The sequence below is a fragment of the Miniopterus schreibersii genome (assembly GCF_964146895.1).
Source record: "Miniopterus schreibersii genome assembly, chromosome: 10".
NCBI lineage: Eukaryota > Metazoa > Chordata > Mammalia > Chiroptera > Miniopteridae > Miniopterus > Miniopterus schreibersii.
This window is the reverse complement of record NC_138110.1, coordinates 59,938,942-59,964,537: the sequence shown is the minus strand read 5'-3', so window position 1 is coordinate 59,964,537 and position 25,596 is coordinate 59,938,942. Positions and strand designations below refer to the sequence as shown.

The following is a 25,596-nucleotide window of genomic DNA, read 5'->3' as shown; positions in this document are numbered from 1 at the left end:
ATCCATCTTGACTGCCATAATAGTGCTCTATTTCATGGAACCCATACATCCATTCTCCTGTTGATAAGTACTAGCTCCCCACCCTCTACCCCACCCTAACTTTTCATTCTTAGAATTTTGTAATGTCATGTATTCTTGTGGACATGTGACAGTGTCTTTATACTATATAATGAGAATTGCTAGGTTTTAAAATATAAGCATCTTCAATTTCACTAGATGCCAGTAAACTGCTCTCAAAAGTGGTTGTACCAATTTATACTCCAACTAGATGTTTGAGAACTCCTCTTGCTCCATATGTTTCTAATTTCTGATACTCTTATTAGACTTTTTAGGATTGAGCATTTATGTTTGTAAGTGATAACAGCCTATAGTTATCTTCTCTTTCTGTCCTCCTTTAATTTTGGCATCAAGATGAAAATAGCTTCAAAATAAGTTAGAAAGCATCTTTCCTCTTTTTCTATGCTCTGGAAAAATACGTCTATCTGTTCTTTAAATATTTAGTAAAACTCACCTGTAAAATCGACAGGGCCCATGGGTTATACTAATGGGTTCACAGGGAGCCAAATTTTTAATTATTTCAATTTCTTAAGTAGTTGTAGATTTTTCAAGTTTTCTATATCTTATTAAGTCAGTTTTGGTTAAATTATATTTTCAAGAAAATTGTTAACTTGCCAGTGCTTTAAATTCTTTTTTTTTTTTAATCCTCACCAGAGGATATTTTTTCCATTGCTTTTCAGAGAGAGTGGAAGGAAGAGAGAGAGAGAGAGAGAAACATCGATATGAAAGAGGCACATCGATTGGTTGCCTCCTGCACATGTCTCCACTGACCGGTGGCCAGGAATTGAGCCTGCAACTGAGGTACATACCCTTGGCCAGAATCGAACCTAGGATCCTTCAATCCGCAGGCCAACGCTCTAACCACTGAGCCAAACAAGCTAGGGCAATGCTTAAAAATTTACTACAGTACAGTTATTCATGGGAAACTCTTTTTTCCATTCTTTTTAAAGATTGAGACACAATTCACATACTATAAAATACATCCTTTTAGATGTACACTTTTTTTCAGTCTTTGCATTTCCTGTGCCTCTCTTTTTCTTGTCTTAGCAGGTTCATCATTTTAGTTGTCTTTTCAAAGAAACATCTTTTGGTTTTGCTGCTCTGTTCTACTATTTTTTTTGAATTCATACTTTACTTATTTCTGCTCTTATCTGTATTATTTCCTTCCTCCTAAATTATTCCTCTGTTGTTCATTTTCTTAATTCTTAAGTCATACACTTAGCTTGTTAATTTTCAGTTGATGTTCTGCTCTAATATTAAGCATCTGAAGGCTTCATTTTCTTCCCGGTGCTGTACTGGCTACATCTTACAAATTTTGATATGTGCTATTCTCATTACTCCAAATATTTTTTAATGTCCATCATGACTGATTTTTAAAAAATCATTGGGTATTTAGAATGTATTTTGATTTCTAAAAATATGGAATATTTTAGTTAGTTTTTGGTGTGTGTTTTTTTGTGTTTGTTTTTTTTTTTGCCACTGACTTAATTGCACTACAGGTTAGAGAACATGATAAATATTTGGCATTTATCAAAACTTGCTTTTGGAATAATTCCATCTGTGTTTGAAAAGACTAAGAATCCTTGATTTCTATTTACAGTTGACCCTTGAACAACATGGCTTTGAACTGTGCAGGTACACTTACATGTGGATTTTTTTCAATAAATACGTAAGTACTGCAAATGCATTTTCTTTTCCTTATGATTTTCTTAATAACATTTTTTCTCTAGCTTACTTGTGGTTGGTACCCCTAACCCCTGTGTTGTTCAAGGTCAACCGTATGTCCATTATATCAAACTATTTGAATTATGTTATTCAAATTTTTTTTATCCTTACTTATTTTTTATAAGCTCAATACATCAATTACTAAGAGTGGTGTGTTAAAATTTCTCCTAAGATCTGCTATCTCCATGTAACTCATTTTTGCCTCACATATTTTGAGGATAGGTTATTAAGAGCATAAACGTTTGCCCGACCAGCATAGCTCAGTGGTTGAGCATCGACCTATGAAACAGGAGATCTTGGTTCAATTCCCGGTCAGGGCACATGCTAGGCTGTGGGCTCAATCCTCAGTCGGGGATGTGCAGGGGGCAGCTGATCAATGACTTTCTCGTCATTAATGTTTCTCTCTCTCCTCCTCTCCCTTCTTCTCTCTGAAATCAATAAAAACAAATTTAAAACACACACACACAAAACCAAAAGTTTGCCTGGCCAGGGTGGCTCAGTGGTTGATAGTCATCCCATGAACCAGGAGGTCACAGTTTGATTCCCGGTCAGGGCACATGCCTGGGGTTGTGGGCTCAGTCCCCAGTAGGCGCCGGGCAGGAGGAAGCCAATCGTTGAGTTTCTTTCTCATTGATGTTTCTATCTCTCTATCCCTCTCCCTTCCTCTTTAAAAATCAACAGAAACATATTTAATAAAAAAAAAAAAAGAACATAAAAGTTTAATTATCTTTCTGGTGAACTGTTCCTTTTACATCATAGAGTGGCCCTAATTATCCTCCATAAAACTTTTTATCTTAAATTCCGTTTTATCTGATAAAAGTTATTCCCCCTTTTCTTGATTAATATCATTTGGATTAACTTTTTTCCTATCCTTTTAAGCTATGAACTGAGTCTTTTTAATTTGTGGGTTTCCTGTAAAAGCACATAGCTAAATCTGATTTTATTATTGATTCTGATTACTTTCTTTTTATTAGAGTTCAGAAACCATTTGCCTTTATTGTTAATTCCTGATATATTTTGGTTTATCATTTTTATGATCCACTGCTTTTTGCCCTTCTTTTTCTGTGCCATTCTATTTTTCCTGAATTTTATTGGATTTTTTTTTTCATCATGTCCTTCCTTCTTATCCTTCCACTAATAGTTTAGAAGTTATATGCTCTATTTCTACTATTTTAGTGATTATTTTAAAATGTCAACAGACATACTTGACTTAAAGTCTAAAGGCAATATATGGTCATCATTACACTAAATAAGTCAATGCTTATTTAGAAACGTTCACCCCAGGTTTACCAATTATTTAGCTCACCATTCCTTCTTAGCTCTTATTTCTTCCATCTTAGGTTCAATTTTCCTCTTCCTGAAGTACATCTTGAGCAGTTCAATTAGCAAGGGTCTGTTAATGGTAAATTCTCTTAGTCTCTTTGAAAAGACCTTTATTTCATACTACTGTTGATAGTATAGCTAGGTTTAAAATTCTAGGCTGTCCATAATTTTCTAATCACTTTGAAACATTATTTCAATGTTTTCTGGCTTCCAATGTGGCTGTTGAGAAATTAGCTGTGGGTCTGATAGTCTTTCCTTTGTAAATAATTGGTCTTTTCTTTTGAGTTGCTTTTAACATTCTCTTTGCTTTTCATGTTCTATAGCTTTACAATTTTGTGTCCAGATGTGGATTTATTTTTATTTGTAGTGCTCAGGGTCATTAGGCTTCTGAATGTGAGGACTCATTTCTTTCACCAATTCTGGAAAAATTTCAGCCATTCTCTATTTGACTACTGTCCCTCCTCAATTTCTTTATCTTCTTCCGGAACTCTTCAGACTTATGTCAAGCCTTCTCATTTTATCCTTCATGTCTCTTGACATTTTTCATTTTCCATCTCTTTTATTTTTTTCTCTGCTGCATCCTGGGTAATTTCAAGTTCACCTTCCAACTCAGCTGTGTCTAATTTGCTGAATAAGTTATTTACTTCAATAATTTAAAAATGTCTATAAGTTCTATTCCCCCCCAAGTCTATTTTGATAGTGTCTTGTCCTCTTCGTAGGGTTTTCATAATTTTAAACATCCTAATAATCCCATTAGTTAAGAGGGAGGGAGTCTATTCCTAAATGTTATAAGTTTGGAGTATAATCGCATTTATAATAGGCTTTAACTATGAGAATCTGCAATGGCTTGGGTTGAGAATGTGCCTCTCCAGAGCTTCAACAATTATTACCGGTCTAGAACCACTTGATGACTTAGCTTGGCTGTTCCTGGGTCATTTTAATACAGGGTGGGGCAAAAATAGGTTTACAGTTGTTTGTATGGAAAATAATACAATAATAAATAATAATACAAGAATAAACTCTGTGTTTCACATACTCACAACTATAAACCTAGTTTTGTCCCACGCTGTATATTAACGTCCAACATGCATGAGGATAGAGAAAACAATTCCACAACCACCTTTTCCCTACCCCCCAACTAGGAGCCCAGCCCAAGAGAGACAAGTTTTGCATTTGTCTTCCTGTGCCAGAGGGTAAAAATTTTCAAAACAATCTTTCATTGAAAATTCTGGCTTCATGAGGAATTCTGAATTCTAACTTCCTTCTTTATGTAGACCCAAGGCAAGATTCATGTTTTATCCCTTGGCCTCTGCAGAATCTTTTCATTTGTTTACTGCTATCTAAATTTTCTTCTTTGACTTCTTTCTTGCCCTGGGGATAAGCTCAACTGTGCATTAAATGCTATATTTTTATCTAGCATTTTTAGGTGTTTTGTAGTTGAGGAGGGTAGTTAGGTAAATGTTAACCTGTTTTGTTTCTTAGGAACCCCATTCCATTTTTCAAAGATGGAAATTAGACAGTAAGAAAGTTCTTAGGAGATAAGCAGGTTTTCTTCGTCAACATTCAGCCTCCTACACTCAGAAATGTTCAAATACATGCTCACTACATGCTCAGTAGCGATACTATAAAATACATTCCAGTACTATGTGGGCATTTGGACTAGATCCATGGTTCACAACTTTGCGGGTAACAACATTTTGTCCCCCAGGAAACATTTAGCAATGTCTGGAGACAGTTTTCATTGGCACTACTGGGAAGAAGGGGTCATGCTGTTCTAGCATCAGGTGGGTTGAGGCCAAGGATGCCGCTAAACATCCCACAATGCACACAACAGCTCCCCACAGCAAAGAATTATCAGCCCAAAGCATCAATAGTGACAAGGTTAAGAAACCGTGACTAAATGGCTACTATGGAATCCTCACTAATCTTGAGATTCTCTAAAGCCAAGGAAAAACAAAGAGGCTATGGTTATGGTTTGAATTACAAAAGACTTGCTTATCAATCAACTTTCTGTTGCCAATGCTAAGAAAGAAAGTAGTGCTAAGAAAAATTTACAACCTAAGACATTCTAGATGCACAATCCTAAAGTCACTTATTATTGTTTTATAGGGTACTAAGGTCTCTTTCCCTAGAAAAATTTCTCTGCTTAGTTTAAACTAATATTAAATTTGTTTGCATCCATGTCCCCATAGACAATAGAGAAAAACATTCCTGAAGTATGCTTGGCAGTAAAGAAAGATTAGGGGTTAAAATGTTACTGTGACTACAGATCATTACTCATTATTCCTGAAACTTCATATTATATATTATCATAATCTGTGGCCTTCACTAAATCTAACCTGATTTCAACCTAAAGCTTCTAAGTTTCTTATGTTGACAATAAACTACATGTATCGCTATAAGTTAGACTCACCTCCCACAGATGCTTAGTAAGTATGCCTGCTATTTGCCAGATACTAAACAGATATTAAGAGAACTATTTGCCAGATACTAGGAGAGCTTGCAATTTGTGTGCTGATATTGGTTTAAAGGGATCCTAATGTTTTAAGGCTGGAAGGGATCTATATAGCATTGTTTTTAGGACATAAATATGTTTACAGAAAACTAAGGCCAGTAAATATTAAGTCATTTGGCCAGAAATCGAGACTAGAACCCAGACTGAATCTTATCCTGTGTCTATTCATTCTTTTACTAACTACATGCAACTTGCTAGGCTCTCCCCACTCTTCTGACCCTAGTTCTTCACTAGTGGCAACAGCGCCACCTATAACCTCTCATCAAGCTCCTTGACACCAAATGCTCAGAGTTCTATGGAGAACTAAATCTACTGACTCCCTAATATAGGCACCAGGCTGGGTATTTTCCATCTACTATATGGTTCTCCACAACAGCCCAACAGCACAGGTCCTAACATATAATAGGCACTCAGCAAATGTTTGCTACATGGCTCCTCCACCTTCAAGCATGAGCTCAATAGATTACAGGCTCTATTATCTCATTTTATAGGTGAAAAACTATTGTTTGGGGAGATGCAATGACTAGCTTGAGGTAACCATTAAATGGCAGTATCAGGATAAAAACCTACTTCCAATTCTATATGTCCAAGTTTTCAGCTACCATTCAGAACAATGGCATTAAAAGGTGAGCTTCTCCATTCTCCTGCATGTCTTCAAGAGCTGCTATGGTAGGTTGGAAGGTGAATGACTGGGTATAGTTTCAGGTGCTTAATCTGCTTCAACCACAGAAGCTGTGATTTTCTGGTTTATTTGAATAAAAGGTCCTGCAGTAGAAAAAGTATGAAAGCCACTAGTGTAGTGAAAAGGGCACTAAACTGGGAGCTAGATCAGAGATAGTTAGCCTACTGCTACTTGAGCCTAGGCAAATTGCTTCCTTTCTGTGAGCTCCACAGCTTCCTCAGCTTTAAATGAGAGAACCAACTCAATTCTAATATTCTGTGATTCGCAAAATGTTGAATTCAATTTCCAAAGAAGAAATTTCAGGATTACTAGAAAAGGTAGCAAATAATTTATAACTCTCAAGTTCTAAATATCTAAAAACACACATTCTTCTACAGATTCCACATAAGCCTGCAAGAACTCAGCTCAAGATACTCAGCCTTAGAGAAAGCGGGAGTCGAAAAGCTACATTCTCCATTATGCTATAAACATCCTGAGGGTAAGATATATTTTACTCATTTCTATTTCCAACACTTAGCATAGGTCCTATTATACAACAAGAACTTAATAAATGTTTGCTGCATTGCTCAGTGCTCATCTACCTTTAAGCATGAACCCTAAAGATTGTAAAGATTATATGCTTTACTTTCTGTGAATCTAGATAACCTCCTAAGAGTGACTTCATATCTTGATTTCCTGAACTAGTAAACAGAGATGTGCCAGGAACTCCTGCCTATCTTGCAGGACCCAAATAATCATACATTAGCAAATAAAGCCAAAAAAGGAGACTAGTAAAATGTCATACAATTGAGTGGGAGATCTCACCTGGACCACTTGCCATGGGAAATCCTGCCTCCATCCTAACTGAATTTCCAGCTCCCATGGGTCCATTCATTCTTACATCTTGGCTTCGGTTCTGAGCCAAAGCCAGGTTGATAGCACCTTCCCCTGAAAATGACAGTCAGGTTATGAAAAAGAAATCATCAGAATAAATGCAAATTTTGTTTTTAAAAAGGTATACAAGAGTTGTAGTTTTCTGTGGGTTCAAAACTATATGGGTCTTTCTTCAACCTCATCTGAACAGGTTTACTTACATGAAGCATGAGGAGAACAATTCTCACAATACAGAGATGAGCAATACAGAGATGGGTATTGATGATACATAGTATCAGCAAAGTGCTTGGAACTCTGAATATTTATTTTCAACCAGCTCATCAAGAGAAAGAGAAAGAGAGAGAGAGAAAGAGAATGTGAAGGGAAAAAAGAGTATGGGGACACTGTAATATTTGTGAGCAAAATACCATTTCCCTTTCACTAACTGCAATATAAACAGATATCTAGCAGAGAAATTGATGCAATGAAGAGTAAATAGGTTGTTAAGTGCCCATAGATAGACAAATGGATAAAGATGTGGTACATATATACAATGGCATGTAACTTAGCCATAACAAAGAATGAAATTGTGCCATATGTGACAACATGAATGGATCTAGAGGGTATTAAGTGAAATAAGTCAGACAGAGAAAGACAAATATCATGATTTCACTTATATGTGGAGTCTAAAAAAACAAAATAAAATAACAAAACAGAAACAAAATCATCAATATGGAGAACAAATAGGTAGTTGCCAGATGGAGGGAGATGGGGGGATGGGTGAAAAAGTTTGTGAAGGATAAGGTTAAGAAGTACAAGTTGCCAGTTATACAGCATAGAAATATAGTCAATAATATTGTAATAACTATGTATGGTGTCAGATGGGTACTAGACTTATTGGAGTGATCACTTCGTAAGTGATATAAATATCTAATCACTATGTTGCATACAAGAAACAAATATAATATGGTATGTCAACTTAAATTGGAAAAAAAAAGAGTAAATAGATTGTTACTAATCTACCTCTGAGACATCTGATGATTAGACCAACATTTGTATAGGACTGTTAATGCTTACAAAATTTTGTCTCATTTGAACCTCACAATAGCCTGGTAGGTAAAGCCACTAGAAGTGTTCCAATTGAGTGCACCCTAAACTTAGAGGCAACTTAAATCTTACTTGCTCTAATGATAAAAAGGTCTTTGAGCCCTGGCTGCTGTGGCTCAGCTGACTGAGTGCTGTCCCATGCACCAAAATGTGACTGGTTTGAGTCCCAGTTAGGGCACGTGACCAGCTTGTGGGCTCAATACCCAGTAAGGGGTGTGGAGGAGCTAGCAGATGGATGTTTCTCTTCCTTTCCCTTCCTCTTTCTCTAAAATCAATAATAAGTAAGTAAGTAAGTAAATAAATAAATAAATAAATAGTTTTTGAAGTAAGCTTTGGGATGCTTTGTGCCTTTAATCCAAAATTTTCACTATTGTTACTCTGGAGAACAGCACCACCTTGTGGACAAATACAAGTATAGCTGGCCTGTGACTGAGGAGTTGAATGTTTGCATTCACAGAAGTCCTTCCTTACAGAGCCAGATGATAAGAGAGGGAAGCTAATGAGAGCACAACAGTTTCCTCTGTCTTGTCGCTGATGTATATCAGCTTTCTGTTAATCAGGCATGTAGTTTAGTCACAGGGAACAAACGTCCTACCAATAAGAGACCAATCACCAGGGGCCACAAGATGCTCTATGTTGCCCATGGGAGTTAGGAGTAAAAGAGAGAAATACAGATCTTGAGGGTTTCCACTAAAGGGAAAGAACTATTAATATACCAAACTTGCTAGGACATCCTAAGCAGAAAGAGTACTGTTCTTAAAATGGACATCAAATCATATCACTTCTCTGATTAAAACTACTCCATTGCTTTCCACTGCTTTAGAAATGCAAGCCAAACTTCTTAAGAGTCTACAACGCCTCAAATTATGTAGCCCAGTGCTGCTCAAAAGAAATATAATACAAGCCACACATGTAATTTAAAATTTTCTAGAAGCTGCAATAAAAGGTAAAAATAAATTGATGAAATTAACTGTAATATACTTATTAACCCAAAACATCCCATGTATTATTATTTTAACATGTAATTAATACAAAAATTATTAATGAGATATTTTTACATTCTTTTTTTGGGGAGAGCTAAGTCTTCAAAATCCAGTATATATTTTACACTCAGAGCACATTTCCAGAGCTCAACATCCATATATGGCTTGTGGCTCCTGTATTGGACAGCCCAGATGTGGCCCTTGCCTATGTCTCTAACCCCAACAACTCACACTATTTTCTCCTTCAATAAAAAGGATTCAGCCTTCATGGCATTATTATTATTATTATTATTATTATTATTATTATTATTATTTAGTTTCTTGGGCATACAAACCTGCTTCTCACCTCAAGGTCTCCATGCATGCTGTTCCCTCTGCCTAGAATACTCTCCGCACTATTTTCACATAAGTCATTGCCTCAATTTTCATGTCATCTTAAGTGTCACATGCCCAGAAAGGCCTCCTCTAACCATCTTATGCAAGGTTAGGTCACCCTTATCAGAACATCTTGTTATTTCTTTAGAGCACATCCCATGTAAATACTTACTCATTTACTTGCTTTCTTGTCTGCATCCCCCATCGCCATACAAGGGTAACCATAAGTCTGCCCTAGTTTATATCTGTTGTCTCAGGATAGTTATTTTACTCTCAGGATAGTTATTTTACTCTCAAAAGTGATAAATTGTTAAGTCCACATGAGTTATATCCTTTATACACAGAACAGTGCCTGGTACATGGTAGGTACTCATTAGCTATTTACTGAATATATGATGAACAGTCATTGTATCATAACCTTCCAAAGAATTATAGGCATTTTTCTATATGATAAATGCACTCCTGGAAAACCTCACATTCTGTAAAATCTCACAATGAAAATAACAGGTTTTAGGGGAAAAACATTATTGGGGCAAACTCAAAAATCATGCGGCTCTGTAACCAGAGCTCTAATAAAAACAAAAATTGGTGGAGAAACAAACCCCAAAACACTAGAGTGGAAATGCCTGGTGAAAGGCGCTAAGATAATACAGATGCAGTGGTGCTCTGAGCCAGTGGGGCTGCCATTAAGGCAGGCACAGGAGGAAATGAAACTTGTCACAAGCCAAGAGCCAGGCAATGCCAGGGGGTGCACTTCTGAGGAAGGTACTTGAGTGTAAGTTCTCATTCTTAATTTTCTTAAAATAAAGCTGAAAGGACTTCCACCTATGCAGCAGCTGAGCTAAAGGCTTTTTTCCCCTTATAGATAATTATCCTTCTATTCCCACTATTCTAGCTCCCCTGCCCAGGAACAGTCACAGATGAATAAACATGATTTCTACATTATACTATTATTCCCCTAACTGCCAACTGCATATAAGCTAAGTGTTGTAAAAACAAACAAAGAACAACAACAAACAACATGTGGAGAACACTACTGGCTCCCAAACTTGCCAGTCAGGGGTCAACTATAGCCTGTGGGCCAAATCTAGCCTGTTGCCTATTTATTTACATAAAGTGTTATTGGAACACAGTGGCGATGGGGGATGCAGACAAGAAAGCAAGTAAATGAGTAAATGAGTAAGTATTCATTTACACAGTGCCTATGGCTGTTTTTGTGCTACAATGGTGGTTGTGACAAAACCAAAAAATTTATTCTGTGGCCCTTTACAGAAAAAGTTTGTAGACCCCTACTTTAAATTACCATGAATTTACAGAAGAGTCACAAAATGCCCTCAAAAAATATGTCTGTCCAACTCCCTGGCCAAAACTCAAAAAAGGGAAGGTACAGGGAGTGTTCTTCTGAAGAACAAACTGTTCGGGGAACAACCTGTCCCTCCACCCTTGCAGCAGAAACCATGACAGTGGCAACACCTCCCTTATAATTTACGAAGGCATCAACTTACTACCAGCTTCACAAAAGTAACAGCTGTTGCCACCACTTTCACTCCTGTCTGTGTTCCCAGGGAATGTGGAGAAAGGAGATCCCCTGGGACACACATTACCTAAAAATTAAAGAACTCCTTTCTGTAATATATGAATTTCATAACTTCTAGAAATTTATAATCTATTTTACTTCCCTACTGGTACTTACATTTTAATTTATGGCTATAACAATAAAGGGGAGCCAGCATCTTACCCTTTTAAGAACTTGTAGAAAGTAGGTCTGATTAAAAGAAGCAGCTGGCCAGGCTGGTGTTGCTCAGTGGTTGAGCATGGACCCTTGCACCAAGAGGTCTCCAGTTCCATTTCCGGTCAGGGCACATGCCTGGGTTGTGGGCTCAATCCCCAGTAGGGGACATGCAGGAGGCAGCCGACTGATGTTCTCTCTTATTGATGTTTCTGTATCTCACCCTTCCTTCCTCTCTCTCTAAAAAGTCAATAAAAACATATTTTTAAAAAAAAAAGAAACTGGTGTTCCTTTCTCCAGTAGAAAACACTACCCGAAAAACCCTTTTAAATCAGGTAAAAAGGTAACAGAGACCATAAAACATTTGGGGTTTTCAAGAAACCACTTATGTGTTTTTTCTAAACTGTACATGCTTATGTGCTTGTAAACAGTCAATATAGTGTTACTATATCCAGTACTTGTTCGACTTCCACTCTTCCTAAAAGTTCATTGTATCCTATTGATTGCTGTGAATTGATTTTACTTCTCTGAATCCTTTTAGACAACCCAACATTTTTGAAAATAAACTGATTATTGTTTAAGCCAATATTCCCTCATTTATCAAATGATGTTGAATCTCATTTTTCTTTTTTAAGAAAAATATGTTTTTATTGATTTTTAGAGAGAGAGGAAGGGAGAAACATCAATGTGAGAGAGAAACATCGATTGGCTGCCTCCTGCACATTCTCTACTGGGGATCGAGCCTGCAACCTAGGCATGTGCCCTGACTGGGAATCGAACTGGTGACCTTTTGGTGCATGGAACAATGCTCAACCAACTGAGCCACACCAGCCAGTGCGAACCTCATTTTTCAATGTACTTATAACCCTCTCTAAATAATCTTTGTTGGTATTGCCCCTTCTGGGGTACAGCAACCTACAATACTACTGCATAAGATATGTCTCACTTCTATTTACAAAATGTTGACCTCAGCTGCTGAGGTTTTGTGGAACATTTAGGTTCTAAGCAAGCACAGGGTCAGGAGGACCTGGCCCACCAGTGGAAGGGAAGGCTGGAATCGTTGGTTGCCACCTGCATGCATCAATATAGAGGGAAGGAGAGGGTTTTGATTCACGGGGCACCCTAGAACCTCCTTTGTGCTCCCCCACACTTGGTACTTACCTCTCACAGGTTTGTCTGCCTCACCAGGGTCATGAGCTCCTTTTGATTTCATAAAAGCAAGGACCACATTATATTTAGCCCTGTATTCTGAGTGCTGAAAGAAGGTGGTGCTATTACATATGTGCTTCCCTTGCTTTCATTCAGTATATGTTTACTAAAGAACCTAAAACATGTACAGGCAAACAGAGATACAATGGTGAGGAAAACTAGACATGCTCCCTCCCCTACTTGAGCGTGCAGTCTATGGGAGAAAAAAACAACCACCAAATAATTGTTCTAATGAAAGTGTGAGATAAATGATCTGAGGGGGGGAAAATCCAGACTTTTGTGAGTACACGTAACAAAAAACTCTGAGTGAAGTAGTTCAGAAAATACATCCTCAAGAAGATGTAAGCTGATACTTGAAGGCTGAGTAGGTGTTTAAAATAAAAAGATAGGGAACAATAGTCCATAAAGAGAAGCCATCAATGCAAAGGACCTGTGGCAGGAGGAAGAAATGCATATTCAAAGAACCAAAAGAAAGCTGGAAAGGGTGGAACACAGCAAAAAGGAGAGTTGTACAAGATAAGGCTAGATGAAAAAGGCAGAGGTCAGACCATGCAAAACCTGAGGTCATAATAAAGAGTCTGGTCTTTACTCTGTGAACAGCAGTAAGCTATAGCAGGGAGGTAAGCTGTGTGTATTTATGTAGTGTATTTTCATTTTGAAAAGATCACTCTGGCAAAATATTGCAAAATGAATACTGCTACAAAAATTGTTTAGGGCCTCCCAATCTCTGTTAGATGAGTAAAGAAATAAAAGCTAAGGCTTAGTTGGTAGAAGGAAGCAACTGAAATTTGATATTTTTCAGAAGACAAATCAGTTCCTGGTCAGAATGCCAGTAAAATGAAAGTAAGATAGGCTGACAGCCAAAATGAGCCATGGGAATGGAGTCTGAGTCTATAGACGCTGAAGCACCAGGACCCAACCAGAGACTCAATCCCTTTACCCTAAGGTGCTACAATGTGAAGCACAGGTTACATAAGTTAACTTGGCATTCTAAAACTGAAGAGGAGAGAAACAGACAAAGCAGCACAGGAAATCATGCTACACTCTGCTGTTGTTATGATTTGGGTCCAGGTGGGCACCTTCAATCTGAACGGAGAGAATCCCCAGATCCCGAAGCTGCTGGTTGTTGCTCTGAGCCAGGATCCGTAGCCGCTCCGCTGCTTCCCGGGGGATGTTGAATGTCACACGCACACTGTTCCAGGGCTCCACCTTCTGTACCTTTAGCTTGCTGGATTCTTGGTTGGGAAAGAAAGAGAATAATATTAGTAATCTTTTAGCCACCAGAAGACATGAAACAAAGAAACAACAACAAAAAAGTAAAAGACCAAGGCAGACCATCAGCTTGGAGTAGCTCAGAACCTTAGGCTTTGGTGTTAGACTTCAAATCTAATCCCAGCTTTATCACTTAGCATCTGGGTGCCCATGAGCAAGTTATTTAATCCTTCTGAAAATTACCTTTCTCTTCTCTAAAACCATGAAAAAACTACTTTATGAGATTGTGAATGCTAAATAAGATAATACATGCCAAAAACCTAGTGCAGGACCTGCTACACCACAGACACTGAATAAATAGAAAGCAGTAAAATGGAGTAAGATATTAGAGAGAAGAGAGAGGTTAAGTTTAAATTAACAGAATAATATCTACTTCTGGAGAAGCAGAGAACATTTAAGTTTCAAAATTTTAAGTGAAATTCTATAAAAATTCAATTGGCAGATATGCCAACTGTAGAATACTAAGGAATCTGCAACTTATTTAAAGAAACAGCACTATAAAAGACACTAACAGATTTGCTTATAAAAGGTTAAGCAATTTTACCTCAAAAAATATAAATTTTTTGGTTAATTCTTACCCAAGGATATTTTTTCCATTGATTTTTAGAGAGTGGAAGGGAGGGAGGCGGAGAGAGAAGCGGGGGGAGGGGGGGGACGACATTGACTTGAGACACATTGAGTGGTTGCCTCCTGCACCTGCCTCAACCAGGGCCGGGGATGGAGCCTGCAGCCAAGGTACTTGCCCTTGCCTGGGAATAGAACCTGAGACCCTCTGGGTGCATAGGCCGATGCTCTAATCACTCAGCCACACTGGCCAGGGCAAAAAATTTTGAAATTTTAATACTCATATTTAAATATTCACTGAGCATCTCTGTGGAAGATAATTATAAAGACAGAGAGCAAACATATCTTCCAATGTCATATAAATGCTTTAGTTTAAGGAGAGCTTAAGTCTTGATTCTTTATGTCTTTGATTTTCAAATCTTTTCCTACTGTAAACAACAGTAGAATTTTCACTGAAGCACATCAAACTGAGGGGAAAAACCACATAATTTGACAACCATGCTTTGGTTAGGATATGAAAACATTACATTTCAGCAAGTCTGAAAAGTCAATGCAAACTTCAGGACATGTTTTTAAAAGAAGATATAAAAATTAACGAATTGAGGAATAATATTGTTTGTAATTATATTTTACAGATGGAAAGCAAATTTCAGGTCCAGCAGATTAAAAACCTTTTTTTTCAACAATGCCAGACAAAATAATTTTCCCTTTTGCTAAAACAGCTAAGTTAAATCTTTTGTATCCTCTATTCAGTTATACATTCTAATATTAAGAAAATGGTTTTGTGGGCATATCTGTTCTCAAAATAAGAAATATCCACGGATAGGGAAAAGTGCCTACATATTGCCTAAAGCCTCTGCCAACTCTAAAACTATTATACATTGAAAGTTAACTTACCTAGACATGAAGTTCACTTGTTCTCACTGCTAAGAGCAGTGACATAATACAACCACAAAAATTTAGAATTAGGCAATATTTAGTCCAAATCTATTTTATAGGCAAGGAAACTGAAGCCCAGAAAGGCTAAGTGATTGGCCCAGGATCCTGTGGCTACCTAGCAGCATCAGAGATGGCATTAAAATCCAGCTCTGATTCTCAGGTCAATTTCCTTTCCATGACACTTATGCCTCCAAACAGCAAAAGGCAGGAAGCTTGGGATCCTGTTTCCACAGAGTACAGATGCTACAGGGCTTCTTCCTAATCTGAAGAGTACTGAAATCTTGTATGTGGTCTAGACAAACATCAAATATGTTTATGGTATTATCTACTTGTGACATGGTTGCAGAAAAATCCTTGTCTATCCTGTAGTTATATTTCACTAAAAATTTTTTAAGCTTCTATCATATTTGAGAAGATATGACTTAAAATACTTTTCTGCACCAAGAATATAATCTGATGACAGCATAAATCAGGGTTTGGTAATTTATTTATAAGCCATAAATAAATTGACTCAGCAATTTAAAAACATGGGGGGGAAAATGTGGGTAATTAAGAACAATGAACAATTTCAGGCCCGGCTGGGCCCTTATGATAGATTATGACTGTGATTATGATGACAATGATGGTGATAACTGCAACTTTAACACATAAAATTCTCTAATACTATACTAAATAATCCATAACTATAAAGAAGTCTTACATAACACAGTAAAAAAGTACTAGGAAAAAACAGCAGCTTCCCTCCTGACATAAAATCTCAAAAGAAAAACCCCCACAAGCCTAAAAAAAGCTAATGAGCACTTGATCGAATCAAGATTTGTGATAGAAGGGATAAAACCTAGGCTTTGCACTACGTCTGAAGGAATTAAATAACTGTGCTAACCAGAAAAGATGGAGAACATCTAAACTAAGGTTCAAAAACACAAATGGCCACAAGACCAAGACAGGTAATCTAAATGTGTGGAAAGATCAGATGGAAACTGTGGTGAGGTGAGGTGAGGGCCTGCCTTCAGTGGCAGCTGCTATTCAGCACCATCAGGGACAGAGGGAGAACACAAAGTTATCAGATCTTCCTATTTTTACAGACAAATCCAAAATATGGATTTTTATGTAAAGCATTTAAAATTTCAAAGCACTGGCAATGAAATTCAAACATTAAAACAAAATAAAACAAGTAAAGTGGGCCATAACATGTAGCTGATGGCTGGATCCAGCAGGCTGTTGGTCAGTAACCTCTGATCTAAAATTTAAGAGAACAAATTTCAAGTATACTTGAAATAGAACCATGGAGTAAAAGATTTTTGTAAGCTTTACGGAGCCTTAAGGATCCAGTCTAACATCTTCATTTTACACATAAGGAAACTGAAGACCATAGAGTTAGAAACAATAAACATATTTGGGTCTTGAGAATGACTTCTATCCACTAGAGCAGGTTATTTAAGTATTGCTAATGTTAAGTTCAGTTCCTTCATGAACATAAAAGAAACACAATAGCATTTCTACAAAAAACAAAAAGCCCTAAAATTCCAACTTTACTATTAAAACCAGTCTTTCAAACCAGTACAGCAAAATTTTACTTTGTAAAACTCAAAAACACCAAAGAAGGGCAAACAATTAGAAGGAAAAAATAATTAAAGCAAATTACCCATGTGTAACAAATTGGGCACGTTCTCCAATATTGTGTCCAATTTCCATTTGAAGTCTTTATCATCTATATTTCCTTTGAAGGCCACAAAGATCGTGGAATCCTCCAAAATACTATCACTTTTAGTGTCATCATCTTCTAGTCCAGAGTCAAAATCCATCTCTGAGTCTTCCACTGTTGATGAACACAAGGAAGTATAGATGTCTTCTAAGTTTGGAAGGTCATCCAAAACCATGGTGAATATTATTCCAGAAGCATGTGCCAAGTGGACAATAAGAAAACCTTTGAAAAGAGAAGACAGAAAAAGCACTGCTATGCACAATCATACAATCAACAATGTAGAATCCATAGTTCTGTGAAAACTGTAATTTAATTGTCAAGTAAAAAGGAAGTCCTATAAAAACTAGAAATGACAGGATAAACTATTTTTTAAAATGTTTTTATTTATTTCAGAGAGAGGAAAAGAGAGGGAAAGACAGAAACATCAATGATGAGAGAGAATGATCGATCGGCTCCCTCCTGCATGCCCCCTACTGGGGATTGAGCCCGAAACCAGGGTATGCCACCTGACCAGGAATCGAACTGTGACCTCCAGGTTCATGGGTTAATACCCAACCACTGAGCAACAATGGCTGGGCAAAATAAACTACTTTAATTATGATATTCTATAATACTTAGTTCTTAAAGATATTAGAAATAAAAATACACCAATTTTAAATAAAATTATTTTTATTATGTTATATTTATGTCTATTATGTTATGTGCTACCTTTTTGAAGTCTAGAGTATGGGGAGGAGGGAACAAGAGACCACAAGAAAATAAAACAAGTATTTTCTGAGGATTATTTTATATAAGCCTTTGGTTAACCACACAGTGCAAGGAGCTCCCCAAGGCTTGCCTTACTCCTGTCCTGACAAAAGCTTTAGAGAAGCCAAGGTTTCTAAAGCCCTCCTCTTTCTCTAACCTGCAAAGCACAATTTGATCCAACTAAAAGCACCTGGAGGACTACCTAAAATCCTAGTCTTTTATGTGGACCATTTATTTTATTTTATTATTATTTTTTATGTGGACCGTTTTAAAAAACAGAGCCCCCCCCCTTTTTAAAAAAATATATCTTGCCCAGCCGGGCATGGCTCCGCACTTGAGCGTTGACCTAGGATCCAGGTGATCGGGGTTCGATCCCCAGTCCGGGGCGTGCAGGAGGCAGCCAATCAATGACTCTCTCAATCATTGATGTTTCTATCTCTCTCTCTCCCTCTCCTTTCCTCTCTCTGTAATCAATAAAGATATATTTAAAAAATCAATTGGCATAAAGCTGTGATTTGAACCACAGATTTCAGAGCACTGTCCGTAATATAAGCCAGGTCGGGTTGATAGTAGAGTTGTTTGATTCAGGAGACCAGGGATGGCATCTGTTTTTAATCCTAGGGAAGGTACAGCCCATGAGTGGAGTACATCTTCAGATGAAATTAGTATTCGAACAGTTATTTCCATAGGGAGAACCACTTGGTTATCTACTTCTAGTAAGCGTAGTTCTCCAGGCTTCAGGTCTGATGTTGGGATTATGTAGGAGTCAAAATTAAGATCTTCATAGTCTGTGTATTCATAGCTTCAATACCATTGGTGACCTATGGTTTTGACGGTCAGGGAAGGATTATTAATCTCATCTATTATGTAAAGAATTTGTAATGAGGGGAGGGCAATTATAATAATAGCTGGCAGAATTGTTCAAATTGTTTCTACTTCTTGTGCGTCTATGGTGCTGGTGTGGGTTAGGTTAGTTGTTAATATTAGTGAAATGATATAAAGGACAAGAGAGCTGATTAGAAAAACGATCATTAAAGTATGATCGTGAAAGTTTAGTAGTTCTTCTATAATAGGGGATATTGCATCTTGAAAACCTAGTTGAAAGGGGTATGCCATAGAGATATATAGGGGTTTCACCTATAATTTAACCTTGACAAAGTTATGTAAGTTTTACTAATATCTCATTATAGGGAAAGACATAGTGGTTATGGTACTGGCTTGAAACCAGTCTTCGGGGGCTCGGTTCCTTCCTTTCTCAGATTAGTTTGGATTAATGTATGTAGGTTCTTCGAAGGTGTGATAAATAAAAAATATATCTTTATTGATTACAGAGAGAGGAAAGGAGAGGGAGAGAGAGAGATAGAAACATCAATGATTGCGAGAATCATTGATTGGCTGCCTCCTGCACGCCCCCGACTGGGGATCAAGCCTGCAACCCCAGCATGTGCCCTGACACAACAGAGTCCTTTTTAAGGACTACTAATTGTGGTATGGCTGAAAATAATGATTCAAAAACAAAATAAACAAACAAAAAACGCTTAAAAATATTTTTATGAAAGGAAAATAAATGGTTAACATGTTTATAGAGGCAAAGAACTGTGTTTAGGACAGAACTAAATTACTTTTTAACTTTTAGATTTAGAGAAGTGACATTTTCTGCTATTTTCAGTTATGTTGCCTACTGATAGGTACACTTATCAAAGAACATACCATGTGGCCATTTCTTCTATTAGCTTTGGGACTGAAGATCACATTCTTAACCCAAACGTGAATGAATGAACATTAATTTTCCACATTTGTGTTAAGCAAGAATGCCATGGAAACCCAAGAACCTCACACAAATCTAATTTTAAAAAATTTCCTATATAGACTATAATTACAACTATGTTTTCTTTCTTTTTTTAAAAAAAAGATGGATAAGAAAAAAGGACTGAAAATCAACAGTAATTGTGCTAGGTTGGCAGTTTGCTGGTAAATCTTATTTTCCAAATATGCTGTGAGTTCATTAGGGAAACACGAGCTAAACATGCTGTAATATGGCTGTATTCCTTAAATAAACGGGACATGTATTAACTTTTGTGTTCTGAAATAGTCACGAAACTCTAAGAGTGAAGGCTTTCCAAGAACCAATCCACACAATCTTTAGAGGGGAAAAGTCCTAGGTTATGAGTAAACATAGGGAAAATAATTTTTAAATTTGACCAGAGCACCTTATAGTCTGGTACTGTAACTGTTACTACGGAACAGTGTGATTTAGGTGGGTAAAAAATAACAGCATTCAGAAAATCCTTTAGAAATACCACTGCCCTTAGTCAACTGCCATCTGCATTTTACAGAGTTTAAAGAACTTTAAAGGTAAATAAACAAAGCTTTAAAATATTTTTAGGGCTTAAAAGCTGCTGCTCAGCAGGAAAAAGAGTGATTGCTTAAATTTCATGAAAAACTGTAGCTATTTAGCAGCTGTTCCAAAGCTGGAACAACTGTAAGAAGAGAATTTAAAGTTTAAGAAACGTTTTCCAAAAGAATCTTTAATTGAAAAGAAGAAAACCAACTAAAACCCTGGACTTTGACAGTTTTCTAAAGAGGTCATTGGTCATACCATGAAGGCTGTATATCAAGATTTTGAAAACCCTCTACTGGCAGACACACAAGTCAGCTAATTTAAATTCAAGAATTACCAGTTTAACAGTACTATGGGCACTACACAAAAAACAAGAAACTGAAAGGCAGTCTATGAAAAAAATTGCTGGCCTTCCTTCCAAAAAAACTTCTTAAAGAAACTTCTTTTAGATAACGTCATTGAGAAAATTCCAGTTAAAATCTATTAATAAAGAATTCATATAAAAATGACTAATCTTTGAGTATGAAATGCAGTTCAGCAACTGACTCCTGGAGAGAGAGCAGATTATAGCTAACTATTTCAACAGACTCATTTGCTCACTTACGGTCACCTACCGCAAGACAGTATGTGCTATTTCTCTGGGTTTGCTGAGATTAACCACCAGTTACCTTGCTCATCCACAAATAAATTTCTAGATTACCTATGGATTTCACTTCTTATTGGGGCTCTTTTGATTTTTTATTAAGAATCTAAAAAAAAATGTAATATTCAGGAGAGATTTAAAAAGCATATTATTTATTCTACATTTCCAAGGTAGAATAAAATAGATATACGAATGAAATTAATTCAGGCAAAGATCATTAAAAAGATAAAATATTATGTGAAATATTGACACACAAATGGATATTCACATGATGTCAAAGTATCATCCCAGATTTGCTGCTTGGCAATGGGGAAACTAACGTCACAATGGAAGGACCCGACTGTCACCACCTGAACACAATGATCAACCTTAGCATCATTAACACAGAAACAACCAGAAATTATGTTCAGTATTAAATGCATAGCATTACCTATGAAATAGTCTTGCCAAATATGTTTAACCTGAATCTAGCAAGTTTTTAAAAGGAACAATTTAACATCATGAGAAAATAATTAGACAAATCTAGAGTGTAGAGTTTCTGCAGCACAACTGGCTTGACTTCTTCAACAAGTCAGTGGTCATGGGGAAAGTAAAAGGTGGGTAAAACTAATCTAGATTAAAAGAGATTTAAGAGACTTAAAGATCAAATGCACTGTATGGTCCTTTATTGGATCTTGGTTTGGAAAAAAAAGGTGTAAAGCACATTTTTAGGATAATTAGAAAATTTATTACTAATTTTGTTAGGTGTGATAATAATGGTGGTGTGGCCATATAGGACAATGTTCTTGTTGTTGCTTAAGAGATGCATACTGAAACATTAGGGGTGAAATGTCATGATGTCTGTAATTTACTTTAAAATACATTAAGCAAATAAGGCAAAACAAGATGTTAATAATGGTTAACTACAGATCCCGGGTATATACGTATTATTTGTACTATAATTTTATACATGATTAAAATTGTTCATAATAAAAAGTTTACCAAAAAAAAAAAAAAGGAAAAAGCAAGCATACCAGTAACATGGTACTGCTCCAAGGGAAAACTCCATTAGACATCAGCAATGCTCAGAAGCTTACTTATGGACATCTTCCAAATCACAGCAGGATTAAAAATAAATGTTTAAATATATATATATCATACATATTATATACATTTAGCTATCTGCACCAGTCCTTTCTCTTCAGAATTTTTACCTAGTGCAGGTAGCTGAATAATGGGTAAAATATTGTCACAGGCTATTCAAATTATTTGACTTGGCCGCCATTTGAGCAAAAGACAAGACACTATTATCTGTATCAGATATCACAAACTCACATACCTTTTGGAGTCAGGCAGGTAAAATAACTAAGAGGAGAACACTGGATATTAAATGCATTTGCACATACTGTGGTTTGGAAACTCAAATACCCATCTATGATGAGCACCCACAACTTTGTTCCAGCTTATTATTTTCTTTTGGAGGGGTGGGAGGAGTTGTAAAGGTCCAGAAATAATAAATATTCTGAATTTTAAGAAAAGACTAAAATCCATATATTTAGTGAAATCTTCAGATTTTAAGAGATTGCATTTTTGGAAAATACTCTGTGGGCCAAATGAAACACACTGCAACTGCATATGGCCCACAAGCCATCTATTTTCAATTTCAAATTAAGTCTGACATCCAGGTATGATTCATGTGATTGACTAGTACAGCACTATGCCTGAGTGAACTATGTGGGTTTGGTGCACTGCTGGAGGAGACCAGATATTTAAAATGCCTTTAAGTGTTATGATGTGCCTCTTGGGAGGTCTGTGGACTCCCAAAGAAAAAAAGAGATTAAGCAAGGTCTTAACCCCAGAAGAACAGAAGGTACTCAAATTTAGTGAATTTTGGCTTCATTAAATATGCTGTCTCCCATATCTGGCTGAAGGACTATCTTTCCCTTTGACGAAACACTAGATGATGAAGGAAACAGAGTATTTTACTCGCTATGTAATGTTGGTAGAGTCATTCCATTGCTTGGAATTAAGCTAAGGCATATCCACTCTCTCACATAAGGCTTCACTCACCAAAATGTCTTAATTTTTATCATTTATCCAGGTCATCTTCTACATCCAAACAAGCTGGCATTTTTAGGGCCTATATTTCAAGGTAGCAGCCAAATAAAAATTCTAAAAAAAAAGAAAAAGAAAGTGACAATATTATATAGAAGTTACACAGGTAACCTATTTTTGCAACAGAAGTTAATAGAAATATCACAAGTTATCAAGTCAACTTGGACATCTCCAATGTTAAAATAGGGTTTTCTTTAAGTCTACAAAAAGTATCTTTTTTTCTGAGATCTTAAACCACTCATCAACAAGCGTTCAGAGTATAGAAGCAAACTCAGGGATATACACCAGTTTCACTTAAGAATCATGAAACTGGGATCCTAAGCATTACAGCCCTCCCTCTACCTTCATTTTTAAATCTGTCAAATTAAAATAAATTGACATCATGCTGCACACTGTGTGAAGATACTTGGTGCCAAAACCAAAATATTCTGTATACACACTAAATAAAAGACGCACTTCTTCTAGCCCTGGCCGGTGTTGCTCAGTGGTTAGAGCATCAGCCCACTCACGGAAGGGTCCCGGATTCGATTCCTAGTCAAGGGCACGTATGTACCCGGGTTGCAAGTTTGATCCCTGCTCCAATTGGTGCACATGCAGTAAGCAGCCAATCAATGTGTCTCTCTTACAACAATGTCTCTTTCTCTCTCTCTCTCTCTCCCCCCCTGCCTCCCTCCCTTTCACTCTCTCTAAAAAATAAAAATAAATAAAAAAATCAATGGAAAAAATATCCTCGGGTGAGGATTAACGACAACAAAATACAGCCCCTTTTCCTGGCACTCCAGGTTATTAAAGTGAATCAAATTAAAAAAAAAAAGACACACTTATAAAAGAATTTTAAAATTCATTTTTAAACTTCATAAAGTATCCATTTAAGTTTTTCCCCACTTTATCTATAATATCTATACATTTTATTCGTCATTAAATTTTCAGTTTACGTTCAGAATACGTTCAGTATTCTTTACTATACACACAGAAATTATGCATAGGAAGTGCATAATATTGTCATGCTTCAGAAAAAATTTCCCACTTAAGAAGATAATATCTATATACACTGTCTTTAGCTTTGCTGTTAAAGTTTTACATTACTTCCAAATACTGAATTTATAATTTTAAAATTTAAGATGAATAATATATAATCAGTATTAATAAATATTAGAGAAAAACTATCCCTCAGTTATTTTTTAATTCAAGAAAAAGCCATTTTTAAAATTAATTTTTTTAAATGTTGTTTTTATTGATTTCAGAGAGAAAAAGGAGAGAGAGAGAGAAACATCAATGATGAGAGTGTCATTGATCGGCTGCCTCCTGTACGCCCCCTACTGGGGATTGAGCCTGCAACCCAGGAATGTGACTTCCTGGTTCATACAGGTCAATGCTCAACCACTAAGTCACACCAGCTGGGTAAGACAAAGCCATTTTTAAGTCTCCATGGAACATGAATAAAAATTAACTTTCAAGAAAGGCCATAAAGAAAATTTAAATAAATCTAAAAAGTAACAATAGGATAGTCAAATACTCTGATAACCCTGCACTAAAATTATAAATGTAAAATAAATAAAAAAACAAAGGCCTTTTCACTTTAAAACAACAACAAAACCTTCGACTTGGGTTAAAAAAGAAATAAAAATTGGAAAATTTCTAGAAAACAATAAGGAAAATATCACATATTGGAACCTAAAGAATACAACCAAGTCAGTAAAGAAGAAAATTCACAGTCATAAATACCTTTATCAAAACAAAAAAAAGAAATGAATTAAAAATATGACTGAAAAAGATAGGGAAAAAACTAATAATGTAAACCGAAAGAAACTAAAATGAAGGAATTAATATAGATGAAAGCAGAAATTAATGAGAAAGTAGAAAAACATTAGCAGAGCTAATAAATTAATCCACGAATTGGTACATTTGGAGAAAAATCAGTAAAACAGTTAAACCACTACTTCATCTAGTGAATAAAAAGGGAAGAAAGTCCAAATATATAAAATAAGAAATAAGAAAGCCTCAGACACAAAGGAAATTAAAAGGACCAAAGAGACTATTTTACTCAGGCTTTTGCTTACATCTGTCTATGTCAGCGATTTTCAATGGGTGTGCCACAAGAATTTTTAACACGTGCAATACCTGACTAGTCAGGGGCACTGCCCTCTTTTCCCTCAGATTGTCAAATAAAAAGAGTGACAACAGCCAACACAACAACAGCTGTCTGGTGTGAATGAATCAAAATTATACCTATTTTTTGGGCAAAAACCATATTTTTTGGTGTGTCGCAGAATTTTAGTAATTAGTTTATGTGTGCCATGAGATGAAAAAGGTTGAAAATTGCTGGTTTATGTAAATATGATAATGCCTCCAAAAGTACCACGTACAGAATTAATGGAAACACTGTTAACCCTGTAGAAAACAGATAAGTCTAATGATCTCAAACTATTCCAGAGTATACAAAAAGAAGAAAACTTCCCAGCTTTGTTTTTAATCCTCACCACAGGATATTTTTTCCATTGCTTTGCAGAGTGTGGAAAGCAGAGTGTGGAAAGCAGAGAGAGATAGAGAGATAAAAACACTGATGTGAGAGACACACATCAACTGGCTGCCTCCCGTATGAGCCCTGATTGGGGCCAGGGTTTGAGCCTGCAACCAAGGTATGTGCCCTTGGTCACAATCGAACCCGGGACCCTTCAGCCCACAGGCTGACGCTCTAACCACTGAGCCAAATGGGCCAGGGCCCCAACTTTCT

General features: G+C 36.5%; 1 protein-coding gene across 11 annotated transcripts in view; it reads right to left on the bottom strand.

The window, feature by feature from the left end:
• NCOA6 (nuclear receptor coactivator 6) overlaps nt 1-25,596 on the bottom strand; it is a 96,740-nt gene that overhangs the window by 37,862 nt on the left and 33,282 nt on the right. For 8 of the 11 annotated variants that reach the window (XM_081148908.1, XM_081148901.1, XM_081148906.1 and 5 more), the window contains 4 exons: nt 22,818-22,919; nt 16,978-17,259; nt 13,637-13,792; nt 7,107-7,229 (listed from right to left, as the gene is read on the bottom strand). In XM_081148908.1, the coding sequence (XP_081005034.1) occupies nt 7,107-7,229; nt 13,637-13,792; nt 16,978-17,212 (514 nt within the window). In that variant the 5' untranslated portion in view covers nt 17,213-17,259; nt 22,818-22,919. Of the gene's footprint in view, nt 1-7,106; nt 7,230-13,636; nt 13,793-16,977; nt 17,260-22,817; nt 22,920-25,596 lie in introns of those variants that run through there. The other 3 variants (XM_081148911.1, XM_081148903.1, XM_081148904.1) reach the window with 2 other exon arrangements.